Consider the following 22232-nt stretch of genomic DNA (forward strand, 5'->3'; position numbering starts at 1 on the left):
GTTGACTGCAGCTAAGTTTTATAAGTGTGGCACATATTTAGAAATATTTTCTTTAATTTCTTTTGTATATCAGGCTTGTCCTGCCAACCACACCAATTTTAAATGGTGTTCTCAGCCGTTACTGAACAGGCGTCTTCATAGTGGAGACCTGATAACTTCAGCAGCTATACTGTTGTCAGGAAACAACTATGGAAAAATTCATTTGTTTGCTAAAATGCTGAACTTGAAGATAGTGTCCAAAGCAACATTTTACAAAATACAAAAACACTACCTTGTACCAAGTATTGATGAGTACTGGTTGAAACATCAACAGAACATGATTGACAAACATAAAGACAAGAATCTTGTAGTACTTGGTGAGTGATCTCTCTCAACACACACACACAGATGAGACAGAGAAAAAGAGACAAAGAGGGACAGGCAAATAGAGATGGAGACAGAAGAGAGGCAGAGATAGTTTGACTCTATAAATGGAGTTCCTTTGACAAATAGCCCTATTGTCACATAAACATACTTTTCAATGTTTGCATAATGTGTTCTTTCAATTTGCATGTATGAAGTACAAACAGTCTTTGGAGAATTAAAATATCGACAAGTTTTTTCATACAGTATGCTCAATTTAACATTATTCTGACAGGAGATGGAAGAATGGATTCACCTGTTTCTGTGCGCAGTACTGCTCATATACCATGATGGAAAATGAATCTAAAGATATTTTGTCATTGGTGACAATGGACAAGCGCCAGACAGATAGGAAATCGACAAACTTGGAAAAGGCATGTTTCCAGGTCAGCCTCTCACAGTTACAAGATAAGGAGGTAGAAATTACAGAAGTAGTGACAGATTGCCATTTACAGATTGGTGCACTTATGAGTAAGTGGTCAAGATTTTCAACATACATGATAAAGGTAGAATAAATATTCATGACAGTCTGTCATCATTTATGTCTGGTCCATTGGAAAAGATACTAATATTTCATATTTAAACCTGGATTGTGGGTATGAAGGGAACGCGGCTAGCATAAGCATGATGTTTATCTTATTTGAATGAAAAAGTTGAACAGTATGAAAGAGTGCTCTGGAACAAATTCATGTAAAACAGTAAAAAAGGAATATTTTTGTCACATTTTCATGCTTCATGGACCCATGAATATCCATTAAATGCTATTTAAACAAACTATGTGACATTGTATTGGTAGTACATAGGCAAAACTGATTGGACATTCACCAGTTGAGATTGGCATACTTTGTGACTTCATTTCATGGGATTCAACACAGATTTCAATTATCAGTATATATTTTACTTCATCCTTAGCCCTTTTCCTGCCAGACAGTATTTAGACTATTACTTCCCCATCAGCCAAGTCAGTAAAAAGCGGTATTGAGGCCAAACAAGACAGATTTTCACCCACTTGGCTTGGTATGTTATAGCATCTTTAGTCCAAAAAATCAAGTTTACCGTATTTATGTTTTCAACAGCCTTCAAATGTACAGTACTATGTTAAAATACACTATATGGAATATGGTGTGTTTCATTAATTTTAACCATCTTGACCTGATGGTGGAATATGGACTTGGCAGGAAAAGGGTTAATGGGTGTCCAAGGTATTATTTGGAAAACAAAATAATTTTCTCATTTCCCTTCCCATACAGAGAGGACTTACCCAGGCATCAAACACTCCTATGATATCTGGCATGTAGCCAAGAATCTAGGAAAGAAAATTATGAAGGTAAGGCTCTCCAAATAACATAAATGAGCCAGCTGCAACACAAGTGTAGTTAACTAAATTTAAATCTTAAATTGACATCAGTTGTATGACTGTACAGTAATACACAACATACATTGTAACTACACTAACAAGAACTACACAGCAAGAAAACTACAAGCAGAGTTGAGTACATGTCTGTAGCAGGGTCTGATCAGTACCTGTAACAGTCCCTGAGAAATAATCTCTGTTACAGTAACTGTAAAATTGGTCAGATATCAGGGGTGTATGGACAGATCTGAATCAAACCTGATATTACAGGAATGTATACGGTGATGGAATTTCTGGCAGTGTCTAGTGCTGTGACCACATGACTGAAACACTGCTGTATGAACATTGGTGTGTCAGTGTTGAATTCACAGGGCCTGATGGAGGGTCTGAAATTTTGTCAGATTTCAGGGGTTTGTGTATTCAGAAAAATGGGCAAATTTTGATGAGAGAACTGAATACAGGCATAATTGTGAGCACATTGAAAAAAAATCAGACCCTGTTACATACAGTTAGGAAGTCACATCACTGTGTGTACAGTACTGGGACAGGCAGAAATTTCAGGCCCTGTCACATCACTGTGTCTACAGCACTGTAAATTTCTATACAGCCATGTGATCACAGCACTGGCCACAGACCTGTACACAACTCCTGTCACAGCAATAAGACGTCTTTGCTGACACAAACCTGTACCACAGGGTTGTATCTGGGTTTAGCTCTACAGGGTCAAAACTTTGCTGTATAACCATATATTCTCTCATTTTGTTCAGGCTGGTCAAGACAAACAATGTAAAGCATTACTGCAATGGAGCCAGCACATTGTTACTCACTTCTGGTATTGTTGTAAAAAGGCGACAAGCTACGATGAATTCTTGGTAAGAATGTTTTTTTTGGATTGTACAGTTTCACATGACTAATCATGCTGTGATTTTCTTTTGAGTTTTACCAATCCAAACATCACAGATTGGAATGTTGAATAAGAAAAATTTGCTAGCTGTGGTTAGTACCAATTAGGATAAAAATATCAGTTCATCTGTTTTTGATCATAACCTGTTTTAGCTAGCTTACTGCCCATGGATAGCACAAAAGTACTACATGGTTACATTGCATGGAAGTGGGTTTTTATTTTAGTTTTAACATCACTATGATGGCATTATATGTTATGTCATTTTTTCAAATCTGCCAAGTATTGAAGGTATGACTTGAATTTGTCAATCTGTCTGCTACATATGTATCTGTTGATGATGGTAACGTATGACTGGTATCACCGAAGTCCTGCTGTCAGTTTTCACAGAAATAACATTGATCAAAATTTACACCCTCCTGTAGTGTGAGACCTACATTTATAATTAATTTTACATGTTCTCTTCACTGTAGGGAATTTGGTGTGGTACTCTTCACCATGTTGTGAATGAACATACATGGATACTTCCTTATGGTCAGGGTATGAACAAGTGTGATCATGGTCCATTGTGTGAAGAAACTGTGGCTGAAAGGGAATGGCTAAATAAGAATGACCCCGCTCATGTTGCTCTTCGAAAGATTGTCCTGGATAAAGCTTTCCTCAACAAGGTTCCATACTTTTTGAATTTCAGGTAATGTAATGTGTGATGATTGGTAACAACAAATAAACTGTGCACACTGGGGGCACAAAATACATACAAAAATTAGCTAGGAATGTCATATATGTCAAAGTACTGAATGGTGGTGCTAACTGTAGCACATCATCTTGCAGTCTATTCAGTAAAACAATGTGTGTGACAGATAAATAAGACTGGCTAACTCTTTGCATTATTTTGATTCACAGAATGCAAGATGATCTGCTACAGTTACAATCATAGCAATACTGTGAGGTACTTCCAAGGTCAAATAGCGACATTCTCAGCTAGTTTCTTATTTATGATGTGCCTGAGGTGAATGAAGTTTATTTGCCCATGCAATAACAGATAAACTAAGACATACTGTGCACATACATATACTCATGACAGGTGAGGGTGATTGTCCTTTTCTGAGGGAAATGCAAAAGATTTTATGAAAGGAGTGAAGTGACAACATGATTGGTAGAAGAAGCAACTGTTGTTGTTATAGGATGGAAAATAGGTCTGTTGTCCATGTGTTTATCTTTTTACATCTACACATATACATGCATGCATACAAATTGGCAAGTATGCATGCATGTACAGGTACATTTGTAGGTTTCTTTCTATAGATTTATCAAGAGGGTGGATTTGTGTTCAGTTTGTCAGAAAATGTGGAGTCACATCAATGTACTAAAAGGAAAGAAAATGTCTGTTTGATCCTCCTTGCAAGAGGAAGCTTCTGTCCAGATTGGGCCTTGAAACACGATAACCATTATCATCACACTGATATGTGTATCTTACTTTTCATTTCAGAAGTACAGCAGAGTTGGAACTTTTCCAACAGAACATACTGATGTATGCAGCAAAGAGGTTTGCCTATACACCTCCTATTTACAGAGTCAGGAATTTATTGGCGGCAATGGACCATAATATTAATCATGGAAGGGAAGTGAGAAGAAACAAAAATGGTGAAATAATGTGAGTTATGACAAATTTATTGGATTATACAAAAAGTACATATTTTCAAATAAAATACTAAAGTAGTTGTAAACAAGTAATAAATTATGACAGTAATGTAAATCCAACTGTCTCTTGAGGATAAACACAAAAAAATGATTGTAAAAATGAAAGAGTGTAAATAAAAACTTTAAATATTTGATGGGACAGTAGTCATATCTTCCATGAATTTTCAAAGGTTTGTGTTATCAGCCAAACTTTCTAGCTTTATTCAAAAATTGAAGCTAACAAGCACAGGGTTGAGTATGTCAAACTAATCAACCTATGGACAGTCAGCCCCATTCTCTTCTAAATACATTTTTAAAACCTTGCTCTAAGAAACTAGTGGTAGATATGCTGGGATGATTCTGACTACTACTGTCAAGGATTGGTCCTTGCTATCGTTATGATCAGCAAGCGGTTGTAAATTTTCACACTTGGTATTGATAAGTGCATGCATTTATTCTAGCTCCACTCAAAACTACAAACTGTGTTCACCTTGGGCTATATACAAGGCTCCCTAGCTGAACAAAGCCAGTATGATGGCAATTCTATCAAAATGATAGCATGTACTGTGGACACCTTGAACATTTTAGTACAATACATATATTTACTAAAACTTTACTAGCCTCGCAAATTTTGGTCCAACAGTGAGAAAGCATGTTACCATCAGACTGGGCTTGGGGATGGGGATTGAAAAAAAATCATTTTTATATGGTTATTGACTAAATAGCTTACACATGATTTTTGAACTCAAACGGAACAAAATTTCTGCAACAATCAGGCATTGTAATGATAATCAAAAGCATAAGCTGTAAAACTTTGTCAAATGTTATGACTACTGTACCTGTTACTGTCTGCAAATACAGCTACATGAAATACCTGAGTTGTTGCTTATACTGTTGTAAGTTTCATCTAAAACCATAATGCTAATACCGAAAGACTTTGAATAAAATAAATTGCACAAAACACAAATACTGATAAAATAAATAGTAATTATGTTACAGATGAAAAATATAAAACATATGGAATATATATGGAAAATATAGTAATTTATACACAATGTCTATTATAGCTCTCAGAGACGCTACAATAAGAAGAGCGGACGGTGGACTGCGAGTCCTGTGAAGGTGGATAAAACATATCCACATATCACAGATTTGCTGAAGTCCATTCTACAGAAAAGATTAGCAGACAAAGAAGGAATGCAAAGAAAAGTTGAACTAGAGCCACAAGACCCACGTAGGTTATCAGCCCACCTTGCTGAATTGCCACCACCACCAACAGCAATCCTTGTGCAGGAAAAAAGGTCAAGAAGACAATAAATGCTTCAAGCTGCCTAAAATCTAACTCAGTAACATTTATGGGAAAAATGGGAAAAGAATGTAAAAAACAGTGAACAGTGATGAACTATACACTGACTTACAATTTGTGTTTCTTTCTGTGAGTGCCCTGGGTAAGGAACATGTAAACTTTTTTGGCAAGAAATGGGTGTGGGTACATACTTGCTGTATGCCATGATACACAGTAAGTCAGGCTACCGATAATTCCCCTTGATTTGTTCACCCACACTTTTTTTGCTTAAAGGGACAAGTCGGCCATTTTTGATGAATTTTGTTTGATACGAGATACTATTTATATGTTTGACATGTTGAAAGATACTGAATAAATGGGTGACCATGCATGTATTCGACCCTAGTTTTAGACACGACACATGAAATCATCGCGACAATGAATTAATGACCATTAACTCATTTTCGTGATTGTTTCATTGATCGTGTCTAGAACCGAGTCAAATATATGCATGGTCACCCATTTATTCAGTATCTTTCAACATGTCAAACAATATAAATAGTATCTCGTATCAAACAAAATTCATCAAAATGGCCGACTTCGGTCCTTTAAGGCTTTTTTCAATTTTATCAGTTTCTAACAATTTGTAACTTACAATTTAAGTTCAGGATTATTTGTTAAAACTATGTTCCAAAATTATTGATTTTGTTTAACATTCAAGAGTAAATTGAATAAGAAGTTCATGTTTGGAGGTGCTAAAATTGCATACTTGTCAAGATAAAGTTATCAGCAACTAAGATGGTCTCATCAAAACCGCCTGTCAGACATGCAAATTTCCTTTGTTACAACATTAAAAAAAAATCAATACCCTTTCTTTTGCCAACACAGATGCCACTTATTCCCTTAGTTTCCTTGAAAATATTGTGTAAGGCTGTCAAAAATCTATGTCAACAAAATTACAAATTGCTATCTCCTCTGCGGAAAAGGGGTTGATCTTCTCATTATTCACAGTGAGAAATCAGAAAATTATGATTATCAGAACTATGTTGCTAGAATTTTGAAATATGGACCGAGTTGTTCTGTGTAGAGAAGAAATTTGCTTCAGTTCAGTGAGTTATGTCTGTGTGTACAGATCATGGAGAATTGTGGGTAGCCTCACTTACTGTGTGATAGTTTCCTGGATATCTGATAAAAAACAATCAGGCAAGTCTCGAGGGCATAAACCTGTGTAATTGCCAAAAGAGTCTGGGTACTTGTCTCTGATTGACCAAACACAGCAACTGGGAATGATACGTCTATTTCCAGCACCTAGAAATCCGTGTCTCCACATGGTGAACTGCCGATATGCAGCATGGCGATTTGCACGATTTATGTCATCACCATCATCTGTCGCAAACACATCTCTTCTGTATATTCTAGCTATTGCCAATACAGCTTCATTCAGTACAAGGAGCCTGAAATCCTGAAAAAATTACACATTATTAAATTCTTTTCTGTAGTCATTATTTCAAGATGACCCAGTCATGCCATAGACTAATTGTTACAAGAGAGTCCTGAGTCACCAAACCCAAACCAATGTCATAATTGGGAAGGGGTGTGTGATAATCAGAAGAGGTAAACTTGGCACTTGAATTCAACAGTAGGCAAACAAATTGATTACCATCAAGTTTCCAGATTAGCAAAGGCAATTCCAAATGTAAAGACTGACAATGATAATCAGTACATGTAAAATACCACTGAGTTTACATGATTCTTTGCAGGGGCCTGAGTCTAGTGAAAATTACATTACTAATGGTACTGTTTAATTATCAAACAAATATATCGAAAAGTTGTCATTGTCATTGTCATATTGCATTCATGTATCAGTTACATTCATTTTACAAGGGGAGGTTATCTGCCTGTAATCTCTCAATTTAGAAAAAAAAAGAGTGACTTACTGCTAGTTGAGATATACACATTTCTGGTAGCCTATCACAGCATACTCGTTCCAGTTCAGTTGGCATTTCTCTGCAATGTGTACAGATACACCATTTTGGATGTTGTGATGATTCAGGTGGATGGTATCCTGACTGTAAGACTGTAGGTTTTACTAAATTGAACACCAAAGCTGGATGGTAATCAACCATTTGCAAAAGAATGTTGTCTTTGCTTTCTGTACTCATTTCTTGAATAAGTTCCTGCAATCACAAAGGTGCAAATATGTTTAAAAGATTATCCTGTGTGGTACTCGACAAAACTGTCATGTTACATCACAGAGTCTCGCCAGCGATATTCGTCTAGAAGTTATGAGTATGATCAATAAATGTCTTGTATTAAACTTTTTTCATTATACAAGCTGTACCTGTGTCTAGTGTGTGCCTAGTACTTTACCCTAGCTGTGTATAGTATATCAAAGAAAACAGTCCATACCTGTTTATTGCCCTCCCTAATCCCCTTCATTAATTTGTTCTGCCGATCACTGATGTGGGATGGAGGTGGGGGGCTTATCACTAGTTAGTCCGTCTACTACCTTATGATCTGCTAACGAGGTATTTGGTTCGTGCGATAAGTCCCCACACACCCCACCCCACCCTGCGTCGGTGATCGGCAGAACAAATTGATGAAGGGGATTAGGGAGGGCAATTATCAGATATAGACTGTTTCTTTGAAATACTATACACAGATAGCTAGGGTAAAGTAATAGGCACACACTAATAACAGGTAAGGTTCGTATAACGAAAACAAGCTTACCGGAATACAAGACATTTATTGATCATATTCATAACTTCTATACAAATATTACTTGCGAGACCCTGTGTTTACAGTGTTTTATTTACTATTTCAGGATTTCTGAATAAATATATTTTATGTACATACACGTAGCATTGTTTTCCTTTCTTCCAGCTGCTGGATGCCATCAGCTGCCTGTGGTGTACTCCCCTGAATATTACGTCTTCTGCCTCTGGTTCCACCTCTACCTCTAGCACTTCCACCCCTACCCCTACCTCTCCCTCTTCCTCTTCCTCTCCCTCTCCCTCCCCCTCTCCCTCCCCCTCTCCCTCTGCCCCGTCCTCTGCCTCTACTTCTTGATTCACTTTCATATGTACTTTCTGAGTTAGATGAAACAGGTGATACAGACGATGTCTGAAAGTGAATTCAAATCAAATCAAAACTTAATGTTGAGTGTGAATATTGATATTGAAGTTATTTGCTAAGTATCAAAAACATGCATGGATGGCCGTACTGCTGACTCTTTATTACACATTGCAATACATGTGTCACAATTGTAGATTTAGTCAGTTGTCAATAAATAAAACTTGGCCCAAAGTAAACTTTTTTCAGTTGGTAGAATTTTGCCTGATGTATGAACAGTTTGAGGTGAAATTAAAAAAAAACGGGTGGGGGGATTATCTCAAGTCAAATGAATTCTTTCTAATCATAAATCTTTTGTTAGTTATATAAATCTGTGTTTGTACATGCATTTTGTAAAACCAAGTGTCCCTGTCAATAGAACAATGTATCTGACAGTTTGGCAATATCTGATCCTAAGGAAGCCTATTCACATGTCCACCACTGTGTGGCTCTGCGATGTAAAATATTTATGTTGGCCTTTACAGTCATAACCCTTGAACATTTCGAAAATCACTAAAAATTTACAAACGTGTGAGACCAAATTGAGTTGCGGGTAACTGGGTAAATTTGGTCACTTATGTAAATAAATTCTTCACATGACTTATAGTTTGCAGTTGTGTTTCATTTGCAAAATAATCTTATTTCTGTAACCATGCATGTAGGCTACACGTGTTGTATGTTGACTTTGTTGTCATATTCAGATATTGGTGATGCTCGCGACGAAAGTAAATTTTTATAAGAATCCCCCCCATAAAAGCAAACAAAGAACATGCGTTTAAAAATAGACTGAAATAGGCAATACAAGCGATGGAAATGTTAGCCAAAATGCAAAAACACTTTCAGGGAAATAAGCAGATGCAACAGGCCGTACACATCGCGGACGGCTGTACACTGAACGATCATTGATCAATGATTGATGGTGACCCGGGCCCCGCGTCCGAGCTCGCGAACTGTCGCTGCTCACTGTATACTGTACTTGTAGTGCTCGCTGTAGAAGAAACAATGTGGCACGTTTGAATTTATTGGTTTGGTATTTAGGAAACGTAACCAGAGTTAGCAAATGTAATGACTCACTACAAATACCACCAAAATTTTGCTCAAAAAATAATTCCTGCGGATCATGTAGTTCAACGTCAAATGTACCTACACAACTAGTGTCAGCGGCCCATAGTGCAAGCCATTCCCGATCCCGTTGCAACTTTGAAGTACAGCATCGCATCGTCACCTTTACCTTGAAATAGTTGACTTGTTCGCCGACAAATGACAAACCAAACTTACCGAATTATGCATGCACTAGTTTTAAACTTTGGTAAATAAATAAAGTAAAGAATAGTTGGTGGAAAATGCTCGACGTTTCGGGCTTTTTGATGCGGTGACCGTGGTTTCGGGCCCCGGCGCTAGCTCGCGCGATGCATCGACTGCCGAAGCCGGGTCCGGCCAACCGGGCCTAAATTACCTTGTTTTTTTTACTCTGACCTAATGCATCACCACTTGAATCGTAAAAACCATTCTCATACTCAAGCAACAGAAGAAAAGACTTTGAACAAATATCTCTCCGGATTCAAACGAACAGTGGACGTACATCACACATCACAATCAAAACAGATACACATGTGCGTAAGTCGGATATAAATATGCATTACTTACGACGCTCTCCGTCTCCATTGTTACAGTGATCACGTTTAAAATCCCGCTCTCGCGTGGCTAGTGATATCATCACTCCTTGTGTTCCATACCACGTGATCGCCTAACATTTTGTAAACACTAGCGCCGCGCGTCAGGCCAGCAAACACTTTTATTACCGTTCGTTATTCACATTCGGGTGTTAGTTTTGACTTTTTTCCTTGTCAATCGGCAATTAGGGTGGGATAGATATATTGTAGCTTGGTTTTTATTATGTGGTCGGGCGGAAAAAATGGTCAAAAGTTGCCGATACTATCCCTTTAAAGAATCATTCTACCGGACACGTTTTTAAAATCAACTGCGAATTTTCGATATTTTCACAGATTAATTTCTTCGCCAATGTAGGCCTAAGCTTAGGTCTGTTGTTGTTGTAACTTCTACACTGAATACATCGTCAAGTGTGAACGGTATGATATTTAATCGCCGCGACGTACATATATCAGACAATCGATTGCGCAACACATGGTTTGGCAACATAGAAATGCTTGGAAAGCTGAAGCACATGCAGTCGTCTGAGTCGTTCGACGTCTTCGGTTACGTAGAACTCGTGGGGTAGAACTACACCACCAAAACAGTCTAGCCAATCACTAGTTTTATTGATAATCTTATAAATTAGGGCTTGCCTTCTGGAAAATTCATTATTGTATTCCGTGAAACCAATCGTACCAATCGTCAGTGAAGTGTTTGTAGCGAAGTACGCGCCTGGCTAGAGTAGAGCTCTCTGCATGGCAGGGCTGTGTGTTACCGGCGTATAAGCTTACGGCATCAGATCGTCTATGTAGCCGACACGAACACGAACTGTCTGATACCAGCTACCAAATACTATGTAAAATAGCAAAGAATGAGCTAAAAAATCACTATCAGTTTTAAGTTGCAGGTAGAATAAGTCTGTACCTTTGTATATAATACATGTTATTACGGCCGCCCCGTATAACGCCGGTAACACACAGCCCTGCCATGCAGAGCTAGCGCCTGGCTACAGGAGTAAAATTAACCCGCTTTGCTTTTACAAATTTGGTCCATTTTTGGGCCAGATCTTCATCCTTCGGTCATTGAAACAATTTTGATACTGAATGAGAACATTGCACAGCGACATAACGCTTAGGCGCTGTTACAACTTTTTACGATTGATTTCGAGAATGCACACAAAAGCACTGACGTGAATATCGCCGGCGGTCAATGTGCTGTAAATTACGTCACACCCGACATTTGCCGAAGTGTACCGAAGATTTGTATCTTTGTTGCCAAGGGCGTCGCTAGGGCCTTTATTCGGAACTGGGAGCGCAGTTTTGAAAAATTCCAATGCAGATCTTTTTTTGACCATTTTATTCGTCAAAATAAACAAGCAATAAAAATTTCATTTTTACTCTTCACCAGCCCTTTAAATAGCTTGGCCTTTTTATCGTATAAACTGTTTACCAGGATGACCAATCATCCGCTTTGTTGATTGGTAGTAATAACTGGTGGAGAAGATTAGGGTCGACAGCTATCAGATATATACTGTTTACCTTGAAATGCTATGCAGAAATTGTGAGGGGTTAAGGTACATGTACCTGGCCTCGTTTAGTGAAAATGTCTATCAATTTGTTATAAAATTAATATTCCCCGTACCTTATGGATAAACACAGCAGCCAGCCGGCATGCCCAATCCGACATTTGGTTATTATGTGAACAACCAATGGTACACAAGAAAGCTGTTGTTTCACAATACATGAGCGGGTTAGTGGGAGCTTTCATGCTCGCATGAACACGTCAATGTACTTGACAGTGCCATAAAGTATGTGACTAATCTGTTTTTGTAGGCTTGCTTACCAATGCCGCACGACAAATACGCGATCAAGTTGCGTTTCAACAAGTGTTTCCTCCTCCTATTATTTGAATGTATTACCTATCAGGCACTCTCAGTGGCATAAACATTGTAAATGCTAATTTTCAACAAATCTTGTAGAAGTCAATTCATAAAAAGGAGATATATGCATGTATCCAAAGGGCACGCCCCGTTAGACATTTTGTAAAATTTACCAAATATTTTCACTAATGCTAAGAAGGTTGAATAGAATTATGCCTGTAATAAGTACACAACATGACCCTCACAAGTCTCGACTTGTGAGTTACTGGGAGAATAGAATAAGGTTTGAAGAAAGAAACCTGAAAGGCACTTACTATACTTTGAAAAATGCTATATTACATTACAGACGCGGTTAAATGGCATGGTTCTGTGAGTATCATGGCTAGATATGCCCTGAGTGTCCATTGACAATGGTGAGTAATTTGAGTGGAAGATTTATTAAAATATTCTTCATCTTTACAAAAGGTTAAAAAACGTCCTTAAACATGTCATAACATCCCCTCGTTGTTCCACAACCTCAATATTATAATACATTGTGAGGTGTATTTGCCTTATGATATACATATAAGTGTGTGTGTGTGTGTGTGTGTGTGTCTCTGTAATTCGATTCGAGTAAAAATCTAATTTCATCAAGCCATCTGAAGGTCGTTGAAATGCATAAAACTCTGCCTTATGACGAAGTTTCGATCTTTACTCGATCTGATTCCATGTAAGATTGCTATGCTGACATGCTATGAACACACAAGCAATGTATTCTTGACTGTATTCATCTGTATATGCACTCTTCAGCTAAAATACAGGCAATAATTCACGCTAATAGAGTAAGTATCATAGGGTTTTCATGCAGCGACATATTCTTCATCTTTAAAAAAGGTTAAAAAACGTCCTTAAACATGTCATAACATCCCCTCGTTGTTCCACAACCTCAATATTATAATACATTGTGAGGTGTATTTGCCTTATGATATACATATAAGTGTGTGTGTGTCTCTTTAATTCGATTCGAGTAAAAACCTAATTTCATCAAGCCATCTGAAGGTCGTTGAAATGCATAAAACTCTGCCTTATGACGAAGTTTCGATCTTTACTCGATCTGATTCCATGTAAGATTGCTATGCTGACATGCTATGAACACTGTTTCTTCCCTTCCAAGACATCAATCAGCGGGGAGGAACAATAATAGGAAACGTGACATCACGTGGTCAAACTACTTTCAGTAGTGTGTATATATATATATATATATATATATATATATATATATATTACTGGAGATAGCAAATATTTGAATCATAGATAATAAATGCAATGTCCTTTCCCAGATTTAAATCTTCTGGGGGTTCGTAGTCACTTTAAAGACTTGGCTTGCCACCTGAACTCAACCTTTTCTGATTCATATCTTCTTCCACCTTCATGATGATAGATTTCTCAGAGAGTCTTTTGTTCCTTCCAAGAAATGACGTTGACGATAGAGATTGCGTTCGGGTCGTTGACAGGCTCGATCGGCCATTCGATCGGCGGCGATTACGTGATCTGAAAGAGATCCTTTTGTTTCTACGCACACGTATGTAGCATCTTCGGGCTAATGCTTGCAGATCGGTCTGAAAAGAGGAAAAAACAACGTTCCTAATAATTAGAGCTCCTGTAAATGCAGCATTTGATGTATTATCAAAATGTTAAGGGTTAAGGTAGCACTTTACTGAGATCAACTGACGAAGGAGACTGTTGTCTTCGAAAGCCCATGCCAAATCACTACAGCTGATCTCAGTTAAATGCTACCTAAACCCTAGTAAATTACCAACTTAGATCAACACGGCTACCTGTTACGTATCTATCACAATTTTAAAGTAAAGTTTTCTAGTCGAATTGAAAACCTGATAGGTAAAGCAGGGACGATATATTTACAAGTGTTTAACTTTAAAAATCCAAAGGTTCGACTGATTAATACACGATGCCAAAAGACGTAAAGCTTGTCAACATTGTTTGCGGAATAAATTAGTGTTCTTATTACAAATACAAGCAGGACCAAAGGGTCAATTATTTCATTCTCCCGGAAGATTAACGCCAGTGGCAAATGACGCAATGGAATGCCCAATGCCAAAGTCTACACGAGTCTGGTACACTAAACCAAGTACATGCTCCATGTTTACCGATCAGTTTGACAAAGCAGCTCATTCCTCGATTTTCTTCAGTTTTTTTCAGTGAAAATTGAAAATGCATGATTAATGCCCATGCCAAATGACGCAATGTTAATTGCCACCTAGAGGTAAGTTTATCCGTTCCCAGTGTATGGTGAAAAAAAATACTTCATATGCAGTTGCTACAAGGAATAAAGAGTCAATTCATCAATTTCCTTCAGTTCTTTATACGTTTTGGGTATACAAGATTAACACCCTGGGCAAATTATGCCACACCACTTTGCACTGCTAATTTCTACCCGTATCGTCATCTTCTTTCCACAGGCAGGGGAACGTACAGTGGGGACCGGATGGGATCCTAGCGGAATTAATCCCTCTAATGGTGTTTTCCAGGCTTTTCATGTGTGTAAGAAGAGAGTTAACGTAATAGAGCTGTCATTTGATCAGCAAGCCTATAATTGACTGTCTAGCAAAAATGTGTCCACGCCGTTCCGTTCTAGGTGTTTACGTCATCCGCCTTTTCAGTATAAACGTTTCTCTCTATGAACGTGAGTAAAATCGTGAGACTATGTCGTACTCATGGCAGTGCTTTACTTTTATATTTGAGGATCATCGCTTTTGCTGAAGTCGAATATATTGAATTTAATTACTGCCGATTAATCACAATTTTTAGCGTTATGTATCGATTAAAGAAGCTAATTTTTCATCTTTAGACGGTTATTTTGGTAGCCGATACTTTTTTTATTAAATGTGTCTGCGTCGAAAGACTTTAAAGTCTTTACAATTGCCATGGTATAGTCTGTAACAGTGGAACTTTCTTACTTTAGGGTAGTATGTGCCTCGAAAGTGAAGGAGTTTTGTTCAAACTTTCCTCGATTAAACTTTCAACAATAATTATCTCACCAAATTAAGAATAAAAATCCGGGGTCAACGTGCAAATTGTGGTATTAGAGAAACTAATAACCTAACATTTACCGATATTTGAAATTCAAAATGGCCACCATCCCTGTGTTGCCTATATGGGAGGGATAAATTTTCGATTTCGAAAAACTAGGACGGTAAAAAGTTTTCTTACTCCGAGAACTTTACAATGAGCCCCCACAAGTAGAAGATTAGAGCTGGAATTGTCAAATTGTCAAAATTTGAGAGTCGGAATATCTGCCCTTGAAGCGCATTCTACCTTAATTATGTGAACATGATGGACATTATACTTTTTTAATAAATCAAGAATTGGGAAACTCTTACTTACCATCGTGTAATAGATATCGCTTCCAGGGATTTAACTGTGTTTTTTACAAGGTTTGTCCAATTTCAATGATTTCGGAGCAGGAATGAAAGATCAGACAAACGAGACAAGGCTTTGGCAGCAAAGCACTGTAGAAAAACCTTCTCTGAAGTGCAAAATTAAGTCTCAGATATTTTTCAACGGACAAATGCAATTTTGACAATTTGGGAAGAATATCCCAATCAATCCCATCTTATTAGATCTAGAAAATATTAGATTTGTTCCGATTTATATACTGTAAGCTTTCCTATGGCAGGAAATCGAACGACGAATGCCGATTAAAAATCGATGAAGGCTTTCCTCTGTGTACAGGACGCGGTTTTCTGTTGATAAGACCGTACTGACATTTTGGCGCATCGATGATTTTCCCCCGTAAGTGAAATTCTGGTCAATTACTGTTTATAATTTTACTATATCCATACTGCGATATACGATTAGGCCACCACAATATATCAAAAGCTTTCTTTCCAAATCTATCGTTAAGGTACATCCTCCCGTGATACAGTCTTTGCGCGTTGGGATTTTTTCTGGCATTTACATGATCTCTACAAAATTAAAGCCAGTTTTTTTTAATGGTGCTCGCAGTCATAGAAACTTGACTTGAAGTTGGCTGTAGGTGCGTATGATAACCTCTTACTTACTCTAAAATTATCATTAAGGATGCTGTACACCATTGGATTGACGAAGCTATGAGCTGTGAAGAACCACACAACGAAACAATGGATCGTTCTTATGGTATCTTGGTATCTCAAGTCACCGTACAACTTGGGATGAAAGGTATTGACAATCTTGAAGACGTGCGAGGGTAGCCAGAAGAGAGCGAAGAGGAGTACAATTATCACCAGCATTTTGATCACCTGAAATGGAAGTTTACGGAAGATGTTACATAATACATACGGATATATCATGGTATGAGAAATGAGAAATATTATTTACTACCATGAAAGTCCATAATGTTCAATAGAGTCCACTCTGGCTATCTCCAAGTTTGCTTTACCTGGGTATAATAGTAATGGACAGATATCATGTATTCAATTGCACGCGATAATGGCATCAGGGTGCGTACTCTCTAAATGTTTACAACCAGAACATTTCACACTGCGGTAAGAATTACGGATGGGTTATAGGTAGAAGTGAATGTCCAGTGGCTAAGTACAGGAGTTAGCTGTCCTGAGACGTGCTTGACACTCTCAACGAAAGTGTCTTGAAATCACCTCTAAAATCTGACTCAAGTTTTGATAGAGAACATAATGTTATCGATAAGCCCTCTTTCAGTTTTGGGGAGCTACGAGTTTCAAAATACCTCTTGCTGTACTGTTATTTTGTGGTCTTCTTGAGCTCAATTTAATTTTGGAAGTAGATTCCATTATTTCCACTCGACATTTTATACAGTACCGAGGCATTCAACCGACAACAAAGTTGACGAACCTGTCTATCTAACATCACTGATGTACTCAAGCAATTGCTTTATATGTCATGAAACGGGGGGATCCGAAGTTCACATGGAAATGTAGGTCGATAAAAACCCCGATACCGAAACGTGATATTCGTTGGAGAGGTAGGCACGAACAAACACAGTCAGAATATTTCTTCTTCCAAAGCCAGAATTTCCCACAGGCGATCTGTTGAGACTTGTTCGTAAGAGACTGGGCAATTATTTCGATGGGCCAAAACAAGTCTAGTTTAAATGTGCAAATTGAAATGAGAGCACAATCTATACGTTTTGGTTGATCTGTCTTTGCTCAGTTTATACAGCGATGATGCTCTACGACTGTGAGGGTTTGGTTTAAATGATGAGCATGGTCAGGACTGACCGAGCATACGCGAGTGGACTTTTGGCAGAAGATGGCCACACTGCCTGGTAAACAAAGGACTGTGTAACAGTCTTGTCCCAGACTGAGTTTGTTTAGGACAAGTTGATTCGAACCAAATTAAAGTGTGTCTGAGTACAATTACATATAATAGGCCTATATTACCTTCTTCTTCGCTTTAGTCTGTCCTTGATCTCTGCTAAGGTCGGCATTCCCAGGAATCGTGCGACCCCAAAGGCGTAAACCCACAGCGATGTAAGTGAAACAGAGAATGCAAAGTGGTATGACATACGTCACCAGCAACATCAAAATCTCGTAATATTTGGCAAAGACTAGATCTGGGTGCCATTCGCTGCAAAAGTAGATGATCCCGTCATCGTAGATTCTGTGTTCTACTCTGACGAAGACCGTTTGGATCGTTGCTAGGGAACCAGCAAGCAGCCAGATGAAGATAAAGACAGTCTTGGATCTGTTTTTGGTGACACGTACTTTCAGTGGGTAGAAGACTGCAAAGTAGCGGTCGACTCCAACGGCCGTCAATGTGAAAATACTCACTATAACTGCAATCTGTAAAGAGGCAATAAATTGAATTGTTCACTATATCTAACAACATCAGTCATAGCAATTATTAGGATAAAGGTCCACAGCGAGAACAGACAATCATAAAACTAGACTGGGAGGCACCATAGTGCTAGGACCTCATGTTTTCGTAAGGTGGGAACTTTTTTTCGTTCTGTTTAAGCTTTAAGTGCTCGACTCTGACACCATTAAATGCTGACAGAAATTAGCGACTTATAGGGCCCAATGGTATCTAAACACCAGTTAGACAAATTACTGTATATAACTCTTCCACTTTGTTTGTAACATACATCTATACCAGAGGACAGACTAACAAAATGTTCAAGTCAATAACATTTTGGAGATGACAGATTTGCTTCTGGTGTTATTGTGTGTATGAATAAAAAAGTGATAAAGTGGATCTGCTAAACATTTTAGAACTATTTCCAAACGAAAGCGAAAGAATATTTGTAGAGTCATTGGTTAAACCACCGCTTGGGGTATCGAGGAACTCGATTTTTATGTTCAGACCCTTCAGCAGAAAAAAGGTTCACGGAACGTTCTCTTATGTCATGGGTTGCCTTACATCGACTTCTTCAGCTTTATATCGCATCTTTAAGTAGTTCAGTAAATCGCTAAACGAGTGTAATTTATATGCGAAATTTCGGACATTCATAGTAAATTCATATTGAACACGGTTGGAACTAATTTGGGATAATTGGATTTTTATAGTTTTCAAATTTCTCATAAGGGTTAGGTGCCCTGTACCTGAATGTTGCAATATTACAAATTACTCATAAAACAATTGTGTAACTTAAAAAGAAAAGCAGATGAGCTTACATTTGCAGATCAAACAGACATTACTTCACCATCCAATTATCCCAAACTAGTTCCAATCGTGTTATCGTTGAATCTTCATTAAAGGGATAAAGTCATTATCTTTTGATAATATTTTGATTATTTTTTATTCATGTGAACAATTAGCATGTTCTTCTGCTAATTAAAGTATGCTTGATTGTCAGTTATCTGATCTCTACTCTCTCTGTGCTTGTGGATATAACACTGCTTTGATGACACAATTTAAGGTACAGATTAGTTATTACGTCATCAGCACTGTTACGTGTTATGCGTATATGCAAGCTCTGATGACTGATAATTCAAAACGTTTCAGTGACTTGAATAATTTGTCACATCAAATAAAATAACGGAAATGTTACATTGTTGCTTACATTCAAAATTATCCATGGAAGTGCATCTATTTATCTGAGAGATTTATTAGATTACATGTACCTGCCAGAGACCTGCGATCGAGTGACAAATTATTTTAACCCAGTCCCGTGGCAACTTTAACAAGACATATGGACAGAGAGCGTTTTCAGTATGTGCACCCTTACTATGGAATTCCATTACAATGGAATGATTTGCCATTTGAAATTAAGACGCAGAAGTGTAGATAGTTTTAAGCGCAGTTTGAAAACCTACCTTTTACTCAGTTTTATGTGTAATTTTCTGTTTTAATTTTTTGGTGTGGTTGTATTTTTAAATTATTTTATACAGCTATATACAATGTGCTGAGACGTATGTGTAGTGCATTTTAAACAATTAATAATAATAATAATAATTAATATAAGTATTATATAGAAATAATAACGCGAATAATAATAGGTTCAATTTCCGTGAAAATTTCACCATAAGGGTATTTTGGGTCGAAAAGACCAAATATGATATCAGTTTCACTGCCCCATGTTTCCATGGTAACCATTTTAGGGGTTGAAAATTTCAGTTTTGCTAATATCCCATGAAAAGTTACTTTGATTGATATATGAAAAATTACCTAGTGGGGGAGTTCGGGTCAGAGAACACAAAAACCGGACTTATCTTAATGTTTCGAGTTGCCATGGTAACTATTCTGGATGAAAATGTTACTCTTTCACTAATTCCTATTAAAGAACTATTGGTTGATGTAAAAAAATCATAATAAGGGTTTTTCTTGTTAGCACACCAAAACAATCACACTCATTTTAATGTGAGATGTTTCCATGGTAACCATTCAGGAATAAAAATTACCAGTTTTTCAAAGATTCCACCTAAAATCCAGTAACCGACAGAATATGTTATAGCAAAGGGATATTTTGGGTTAGAAAGACCAAATATCCAGTGTTAAAATCCAGTAATCAACATAAATATTATATCAAAGGGTTATTTTGGGTTAGAAAGACAAAACATGATATCAATTTTTACTGCCCTGTGTTTCCATAGTAACATATTTGCATTTTAATATTTCAAAGTTTTCAAATTCCATTAAAAGTAATCCCAGTTACTATGCAAATGCTCTCCTAAGTGTATTTATCACAGCATGAACTCCATGTTCAATTTTGTTTCGTGTTGCCATGGTAACCATTCGGGTTTTTTATTTAAAACCATGCATATTTTAGATCAGGGGTAGCTTTTTCGTTAACCAGACAAGAAAAGGCTATTTTATGAGATTCTGCCCATGAAGTGAATTTTCTAGTCTTTTGATGTGTATACTTGCACACCTTTAATACCCAAGGAAACAGGTATAATGGACGACAGTGGGACTCAAAAGTTTTGTGACCTATTAACAACCCGTTTCACTCTCAGAGTTGTATGCAAATTTTAAAAGTAGCCATGACAACCTGGCAACAACATGGCCTTTTCAGCACTGAGACATACTGTAGCAGGGCTAAAAATTGGCCACGGCCCTTCTGCCGGAGGAGGCATAATTTCTGTGTCATTGTGATTGATACATTATTATCAAAATGCAACGAGAATGCGTTTTATTGGCCATTGTTTCCTGTGCCTGTCATTCAAGTAGTCAGTTCAGATATTGAAACTTTGTTGCAAAGTTCCGCACCGCACGGCCGGTCGTCTTCGTAATTTCCAGAACAAAGTCACATTATGTGCCCAGCTGGGTTTGACTGCATTTATCTACCTCGTCCCAAAGTGACGGAGGGATCTTTCAACCTTTCAGCTTGGTGAAAAACGCATTTATTGATTTGCCAAAGGCCTGTGGACTCGCTTATTTTTGCACAAGTGCTACATGGACATAGGAAAAAGTTCGACTCACCTAACCCTCTCGATTGTTGAATACAACCATGGTCCATGATGAGAGTTTTCGAATCAAAAACTGTAGCCGTGCTCGAATACAAATGTCTTCTCATTAAATTACGTCATTCTTGATATACAAGAGTTAGCATTCCAAACCTGTCACCTTTTTTTTTCAAAGTTTTGAGAAGGGCGGTATTTCCATCTGAATGATTGAACGACGTGAAACGCAAAATTCCATCGCATATTATCCGGCAATATGTGCACTGTACAGTAGAAATACTGTATACGCTGCAGCCAGTGCAGGTACGTATATACTCCACAAAATGGCCACAGACGGCGTGAACTTTCTGAAAGGATTTCCTAAACGTCCTCCTTGGTACCTTAGAGACTTACATGTGATGTCCTGGAAAGTATTCTCTGCAGTAATTCCAGTTTCTGTTAACATGCACACATTTTATAGCTCAACGACATGATAGCGCGAGACAGTTCTACGGTACTATACACATATTCTCGCGCTCCCAGGCTCAATTGCGCATGCTCATACTGGCGGATACGTCACCTGTGTTTTGCTTCCGGCGCGGCCGACTTGGCAACTTAGGTTGAGCAAACAAATAACGAACAGCCGAACGCACTCTCAGTGATGGCGGCCACCGTATTGTGTGCATACCGAGACGATCGCTCGCCGTGCGCGTGTTGATCCTCGAATTCTGACCCATAATCATTTAAAAAATGCATTCAAATGTGATAGTGAAAGCTGTTCTCAATTAATAAGGTGGCATACTCAGCATAGCTGGATGTTTATCGCTAGTTTACCTTAGACCTCGCGACATTTGCAGGAGAAGTTCTTAGCACGGACAACTTGATAACATAAAGCATGGCGGTCTGTAAGTATTTTCATTAATGTGTTGTGTAATTTACGAGGTTCAAATTTAAGTAAATCAATTTTAACAAGATTGAAACCGATTTAACCGTGTCCGCAGTGATTTAATCTGTACATTTCATGGCGTGATTTGTCATGGGTTATTTTTTATGCGTGTGGGTTTTTTATTTACGTCATATGTGCGTTGCAGTTGAGCATAGTTTTTCGGATCATCACGCATGTCTCCCTG

The 22232-nt window shown here is 37.8% G+C and overlaps 3 protein-coding genes across 3 annotated transcripts; 1 reads left to right on the plus strand and 2 right to left on the minus strand.

Annotated features, from left to right (window-relative positions):
- The first annotated feature begins 666 nt into the window (after nt 1–666).
- On the plus strand, nt 667–5963 carry LOC139122918 (uncharacterized). The gene is made up of 6 exons (XM_070688782.1): nt 667–873; nt 1653–1729; nt 2524–2628; nt 3131–3348; nt 4147–4311; nt 5405–5963. The coding sequence occupies exons 1-6, from the start codon at nt 690–692 to the stop codon at nt 5652–5654; spliced, it is 999 nt and encodes a 332-aa protein (XP_070544883.1). The 5' UTR covers nt 667–689; the 3' UTR covers nt 5655–5963.
- An 818-nt stretch (nt 5964–6781) lies between these two features.
- LOC139123379 (uncharacterized) lies at nt 6782–9952 on the minus strand. Its single transcript, XM_070689529.1, has 4 exons — nt 9881–9952; nt 8479–8745; nt 7560–7799; nt 6782–7084 (listed from the first exon to the last, which is right to left on the minus strand). The coding sequence occupies exons 1-4, from the start codon at nt 9950–9952 to the stop codon at nt 6782–6784; spliced, it is 882 nt and encodes a 293-aa protein (XP_070545630.1).
- LOC139123380 (substance-P receptor-like) lies at nt 9288–18667 on the minus strand. Its single transcript, XM_070689530.1, has 4 exons — nt 18641–18667; nt 17662–18063; nt 16327–16542; nt 9288–13863 (listed from the first exon to the last, which is right to left on the minus strand). Exons 1-4 carry the CDS (start codon nt 18665–18667, stop codon nt 13615–13617), a joined length of 894 nt encoding a protein of 297 aa, XP_070545631.1. The 3' UTR covers nt 9288–13614.
- Nucleotides 18668–22232: the final 3565 nt, after the last annotated feature.

The sequence above is a fragment of the Ptychodera flava genome, chromosome 22 (genome assembly GCF_041260155.1).
Source record: "Ptychodera flava strain L36383 chromosome 22, AS_Pfla_20210202, whole genome shotgun sequence".
NCBI lineage: Eukaryota > Metazoa > Hemichordata > Enteropneusta > Ptychoderidae > Ptychodera > Ptychodera flava.

Bases quoted from the DNA above. Each gene is read 5' to 3' on its own strand.
- LOC139123379 (XM_070689529.1), bottom strand. From the start codon at position 9,952: ATGCGATGCTGTACTTCAAAGTTGCAACGGGATCGGGAATGGCTTGCA. The intron at 8,746-9,880 runs GTAGGTACATTT...ATTCACTTTCAG, and splicing joins GGGCCGCTGACACTAGTTGT to ACATCGTCTGTATCACCTGT. The intron at 7,085-7,559 runs GTAAGTCACTCT...TAATTTTTTCAG, and splicing joins TGTGTATATCTCAACTAGCA to GATTTCAGGCTCCTTGTACT.
- LOC139122918 (XM_070688782.1), top strand. From the start codon at position 690: ATGATGGAAAATGAATCTAAAGATATTTTGTCATTGGTGACAATGGAC. The intron at 874-1,652 runs GTAAGTGGTCAA...CTTCCCATACAG, and splicing joins ACAGATTGGTGCACTTATGA to AGAGGACTTACCCAGGCATC. The intron at 2,629-3,130 runs GTAAGAATGTTT...TCTTCACTGTAG, and splicing joins CAAGCTACGATGAATTCTTG to GGAATTTGGTGTGGTACTCT.
- LOC139123380 (XM_070689530.1), bottom strand. From the start codon at position 18,667: ATGCGATATAAAGCTGAAGAAGTCGAT. The intron at 16,543-17,661 runs GTAATATAGGCC...CTTCCATTTCAG, and splicing joins AGACTAAAGCGAAGAAGAAG to GTGATCAAAATGCTGGTGAT. The intron at 13,864-16,326 runs GTAAGTAAGAGG...TCCTCTTTTCAG, and splicing joins TCCTTAATGATAATTTTAGA to ACCGATCTGCAAGCATTAGC.